This window comes from Dryas octopetala, chromosome 1 (assembly GCF_963921425.1).
Source record: "Dryas octopetala chromosome 1, drDryOcto1.1, whole genome shotgun sequence".
Lineage (NCBI taxonomy): Eukaryota > Viridiplantae > Streptophyta > Magnoliopsida > Rosales > Rosaceae > Dryas > Dryas octopetala.
The window spans coordinates 25,498,921-25,504,967 of record NC_141366.1 but is presented as its reverse complement, the minus strand read 5'-3'; the positions used below and the strand labels follow the sequence as shown (position 1 = coordinate 25,504,967).

Here is a 6,047-nt window from a genome sequence, read left to right as displayed (position 1 = left end):
GGTGTTCTATCTCTTCCTCCCCGTCTTCCATTCTCTTGGTTATATGAGCTGTGCTTTTATGGTTTAGGGTAAAGAAATTAGGGCTTCGGTGGTTTGGGAGGTTCTAGGTTTTTCTTTGGGTTTCTGAAATTTCCAACATTAATGGTTTGGGCAGAAATAGTTTGACTGCTTATTTGCTAGCCTATGATCATTTGAATGCTTGTGTGATTGATAAATCATGGATGATATTGCATTTGTTTAACTCATAAATCATGGATCATTTGACTGCTATTTAGCTTAATTAGTTGGAAAATGCATTGCTTGTTTATGTTTTGGTACTGTGGCTTATAAGATTGAATGATATGTTATTGCTTGTTTGCAAAACTTGTTTGCAAAACAAGTTTGACTCATATATAGGGGGAATAAAAGAAATTAATTACCTCTTCCATTCTTAGGACAAATAGGTTGTTAACCTGTTTGTTTTTTATGAGCTAAGAAAACTGCATATTTTCTTTATATGTTATATTGAACATGTGTATCTTTATGTGAAGTTCATATTTCTAAGAGCCATGGATAAGGCTTGGATGCATGCTGATAGACGGACCAAGGAATATGATGATGGAGTAGAGAATTTTTTGAGGTTTGGTTTAGGGAATGCTGCCAATCCTGAGTACATTCATTGTCCTTGTGAGAAATGTGGGAACTTGAGTAAGCATAATGTTAGGGTAATAAGGGAGCATCTTTACTTTAATGGTATTGATCAACGATATAAGAATTGGATATGGCATGGTGAAGCTACTGTTAAGCATGAAGGGGTTACGGAACATAGTGTCTTTGGGTCTGAAACAGTTGATATGTGCGAGGGTGCGTTTGATAATTTCAATGATGATCCGGATGAGTTTAGAAGTTTCGTTGATGAGGGAGTGAGACCCTTATATGATAATTGTGATAGGTATAGCAAGCTATCTGCATTGGTTAGGTTGTTCAATTTGAAGGCAAAACATGGGTTGAGTGACAGTAGCTTTTCTGACTTTTTGGTTGCTTTCGGAGATATGCTCCCAAAGGGAAATCTGTTGCCCTTGTCTATGTATGAGGCGAAAAAGACACTTTCTGCTTTAGGAATGGAGTATGAGAAGATACATGCATGCCCGAACGATTGTATATTGTATAGAAATGAGTATGAACATGAAACAAGGTGCCCGAAGTGTGACCTCTCTCGGTGGAAGGTCAATAAGGACGCAATTGAGAAAGAAGGGGTGCCGGCAAAAGTCTTGTGGTACTTTCCACCTATTCCAAGGTTTAAACGAATGTTTAAATCTTGTGAGACATCAAAGAACCTAACTTGGCATGTCGATGAGAGAGTAAGTGACGGCATGATGCGTCATCCAGCTGATTCTCCAGCTTGGAAGTTAGTTGACCATAAGTGGCCAGATTTTGCAAGTGAGCCTAGAAATCTAAGGCTTGCCCTCTCGGCTGATGGGATTAATCCACATAATGAACGTAGCCGATATAGTTGTTGGCCCGTCATCTTGGTGACTTATAACCTTCCTCCATGGTTGTGCATGAAACGGAAGTTTATGATGTTAACTTTGTTGATTTCGGGTCCGAAACAGCCGGGAAATGATATAGATGTTTATTTACAACCATTGATTGATGATTTGAAAGCACTTTGGAAAGGAATTGATGGAGTGTACGATGGATATAGAAAAGACTCATTCACTTTGAGGGCTGCCCTTTTATGGACAATCAATGATTTCCCGGCCTATGGTAACCTGTCTGGCTGCACGGTCAAAGGGTACAAAGCATGTCCCATATGTGGAGAAAACACGGATGCTGTTAGGTTGAGGAATGGTAGGAAAATCAGTTTTCAAGGCCACCGAAGATTCTTGCCACGCCACCACCCTTATAGGAAACAAGCAGCTGCCTTTAATAACCAGGAGGATGATCGGGAAGCTCCTACACCTCTAAGTGGAGAGGAAGTCTTAGAAAAGGTTTCAGTTATCAATTGTAACTTCGGGAAGCAAGTGGCAAAGAGCAGCCAAGGTAGTGAAACCCATGCTCCGTGTTGGAAGAAAAGATCAATATTCTTTGATCTTGAGTATTGGAAGTCTCTTCACATTCGGCATGCCCTAGATGTAATGCACATTGAGAAGAACGTGTGCGATAGTGTTATTGGAACTTTACTAAACATTCCAGGAAAGACAAAGGATGGGGTGGCTGCTCGTTTGGATCTTGTGGAAATGGGGGTAAGACTTGATTTGGCACCAGAAATTAAGAAAAATAGAACATTTTTGCCTGCTGCCCCTTATACGTTGTCTAGGGAGGAGAAAATATCAATATGCAAGTCTTTGTTGGGTATCAAGGTTCCGGAAGGTTACTCTTCTAATGTGAGAAACTTTGTTTCTATGCAAGAGTTGAAATTGTATGGTCTTAAGTCTCATGATTGCCATACCTTGATGCAGCAATTGCTACCAATCGCCATCCGGGGGGTTTTGCCCAAAAATGTGAGATATGCGATCACTAAGCTTTGTTTCTTCTTTAACTCTCTCTGCAGTAAAGTAGTTGATGTGTCGAAGTTGGATAAAATTCAAAATGATCTTGTAGCCACATTGTGCTTGCTTGAGAAGATTTTCCCACCTTCATTCTTTGATATAATGGTTCATTTGACTGTTCACCTTGTTAGAGAGGTTCAATTGTGTGGACCGGTTTATTTTAGATGGATGTATCCATTTGAAAGAGCCATGAAAGTGTTAAAGGGTTACGTACGGAACCGTAATCGACCGGAAGGCTCAATTGCTGAAGGCTATATTGGTGAGGAAGCTGTTGAGTATTGCTCAGAGTATTTATCTGATCTTGATGCCGTTGGAATTCCGTCGTCGCGCATGGGTGATTCAAAGGGCAGTAGACCTCTCTCAGGTGCTAGGGTACGTTCAGTCAGCCGGGAAGAATGGGAACAAGCACACCGTTGTGTATTGGAGAATGCCGCTGAAATTTCTCCTTATGCGGAGTGAGTTATTTTATTTAACTACCACTTAGAACATGGTTTCCAGATTTCAATTGGTTTGATTTTCTAACATCATTTACATGTTTCAATTTTTTTTTTTTGGAAATTTGATTGAAGAGCACATAAGGCCCACTTGAATGCTTTATATTCAAGTAAAAAAAAGAGTGAGAAGTGGCTGCGAGAAGAGCACAACCGAAAATTCATGTATTGGTTACGTGACAAGGTATTATTTCATTACCTTTATAAAGATCCCACACAAATATATAAATTTCAGTTCAAGGATCTTTATTAACCTTTATTCCTATAGGTGGCAGCCGACATAGGTCATGGAGCCAAGAACATCACATCATCGCTGAGGCGGCTATCTCAAGCTCCACCTATGAGTGTTTTAACATATGAGGGTTATGAGATTGGTGGGTGCCATTTTCACACAAAGTCACGTGATAATGTACGTGCTGTCCAAAATAGCGGGGTTAGTTTGGTGGCAAAGACAATGCAAGTGACGAGCGCGAAGGATAAAAATCCCGCTTACACGGATATGTGTTTTTATGGGGTTATCCTAGAAATTTGGGAGCTTGATTATCATGATTTTCGGGTGCCTTTGTTTAAGTGTCAATGGGTAGAGAATAACAAAGGCATAAAAACAGATGACTTAGGGTTTGTTTTGGTTGATCTTAATAGGGTAGGTCACAAGAGAGATGTTTTTACTTTGGCTGCCCAAGTAAAGCAAGTTTTTTATGTTGAAGACCCATTAGACTCTAGGTGGTCAGTGGTACTTGCAGCCCCGAATAGAGATTATAATGATGGTGGTTATGAGGATGAGTTTGGGGACATCGTCGGTGACCATGAATCTTTTAGCAATGGCCTGCCAGAGGTTGAGGAATTTGATGACATCATGGGTGAGGATGGCTCGAGTTACAGGAGAGACAATTGTGAAGGGATTTGGATTGTCCACTCAAAGAAAAAAAAATAACTATGAAGCTAGGCCTGCCAAACCTTGATTATTTGTTGCCATATCATTTGAATTGGAATTCAGACTTATGTGTTGTAATTGTGACTTATTTGATTGAGACTTATGTGTTGTAATTATACTGTGGCTTAAAAAATTAGAATTGACACTTTTGTGTTGTAATTAATAATCTGGTATATATATATCCCATTTTTCTATTACTAATTTGTTATATATATTCTGGTGTCACTAATTTAAAGTGTGGTTCTGCTCTTAACAGTTTTCAGGGTATTGTTATGGCTACCCCAAGAAGAAAGAAACATGTACTGTCTAAATCTAAAGCCACCACAGCACTGCAGCCCAAGAAAGTATCCACTCCCAAGTCCAAGGCCAAGAATGCAACAACACCCAAGTCCAAGGCGAAGACTGCAGCAACACCCAAGTCTAAGAATGTCTCTGCAGCAAAGTCAAAGGATGCAAGTGAGGTACCAGCCAAAGCATGCTCGAGTTCTAAGGCGACTGTGACTAGTGATGGCAATACCATATACACACGTGGTGTTACAAAGATGCACGGCATTGTGTTGAAGAAAGCTTTAGGGAGAAAGACAAATGTTGAGTTTAACCCGTATGGCATGCCCATAGGAGAAACGCGCAAGGCTCTTGCTTCGTACATAGGGGTTTTGGCAAGGACCACGGTGCCAATCATTTACTCCAGCTGGCCGAAGGTGCCGAAAGAAATAAAAGATAAAATATGGGAAGACGTTGAGGTAATTAGAGTACTAAATGTCTGTCTATTGGCCTTTTTTTTGTAGGGTACAGATTTAATGCATATAATGCTTAACATCAATCTAATATAATATAATGTCTAAACCCTTTAGGTTCATATATATTATTCAAACATATTTTAGGGTTTAAGTTTATTTTCTAATGGGTTTTGTTGCTCAATGGTTGTAGGGTTCATTTAACCTTGAATCTACAAGCAGGAAATATGTTCTATCTTCAGCTGGTTGTAAATGGAGGACATTCAAGACTTCATTAACAACCAAATTCATAATGCCATTCAAAGATGATCCAGATGCACTAAAAACCCCACCTGCGGAATATGAAGAAATTGAGCAAACACATTGGACTCAGTTTGTTGCCAGTCGATTGAAAGATGATTTTCAAGTAACTTGGTGTTCCAAATTCCCTAATGAAGGCCTTGAGTGTTATATTGTGTATTTACTAGCTTGGTTTTAGTAAAATGATTTTTGTGGTGGTGCATGTCTTGATTGTAGGAACTGCATAAGGCTCAAAGCCAAAGGGTAGCCAAGAGGAAGTACCATCATAGACTGGCGCGGAAGGGTTACGTTGGATTGGAGGAGGAATTGGTAAGCATTCGTTCAGATTTGACTTATATATTCAATTATTTCCCTTGGTCTAACCATATATGTACTTGTATGGACAGAGAAAACAAATTGGGGCAGAAGAGAACATTGACCGGTCTGTGTTGTGGAAGAAAGCACGCGAGGACTCGAATGGCAACTTGGACGAGGAAGTGTCATCAGTGGCGAAAGTCATAGTAAGTACAGTATCATGTATAGGATAAAGCTTTTTTATATAATCATGCATATATATATATAGCTTGCAGGATCAGTATCTTGTTGAGAACATGATGATGGCATCCACCTTAATTTGGCATGCAGGATGAGTTGTTGGAGAAAAAGAAGAACGGCGAGTTGCAAGTCGAGGGTGCAAACGATATTCTTACTAAGGCTCTTGAGACATCTAAGCATGGTGGTCGGGTTAGAGCTGTGGGGGGATACGTCAACCCCTCTACGTACTTCAACCTCCCAAAAAAGCCAAGGGATGCCATTACAAAAGATGAGATGTTGGGAATGCTCCAAAAGCAAAACAAAGAGTTGTTGGATAGGATTAAAAAGCTAGAGTCACGTGATAATGTGGATGCACTGGCTACACCCAAATTGGTTCCAGGGCAGGGGTAGGTTTCCGATAAAGGAAGTTGCTACTTCCCAGAAAAGGCTAAGGTTAATGCAGATGACGAGGCAGCAGGGAAAAAGAAGGAAAATGATGAAATAGTGGATGTGGAGGAGCTGAAAATTGAAGATCAGGTTA

At 40.1% G+C, this 6,047-nt stretch overlaps 1 protein-coding gene across 1 annotated transcript; it reads left to right on the top strand.

Moving 5' to 3' along the window:
- The first annotated feature begins 548 nt into the window (after positions 1–548).
- LOC147299422 (uncharacterized) lies at positions 549–2,990 on the top strand. The gene has a single exon (XM_086233097.1). The coding sequence runs from the start codon at positions 549–551 to the stop codon at positions 2,988–2,990; it is 2,442 nt and encodes an 813-aa protein (XP_086089223.1).
- The last annotated feature ends 3,057 nt before the right edge of the window (positions 2,991–6,047 follow it).

Coding starts and splice junctions, on each gene's coding strand:
- LOC147299422 (XM_086233097.1), top strand. CDS start 549: ATGGATAAGGCTTGGATGCATGCTGATAGACGGACCAAGGAATATGAT.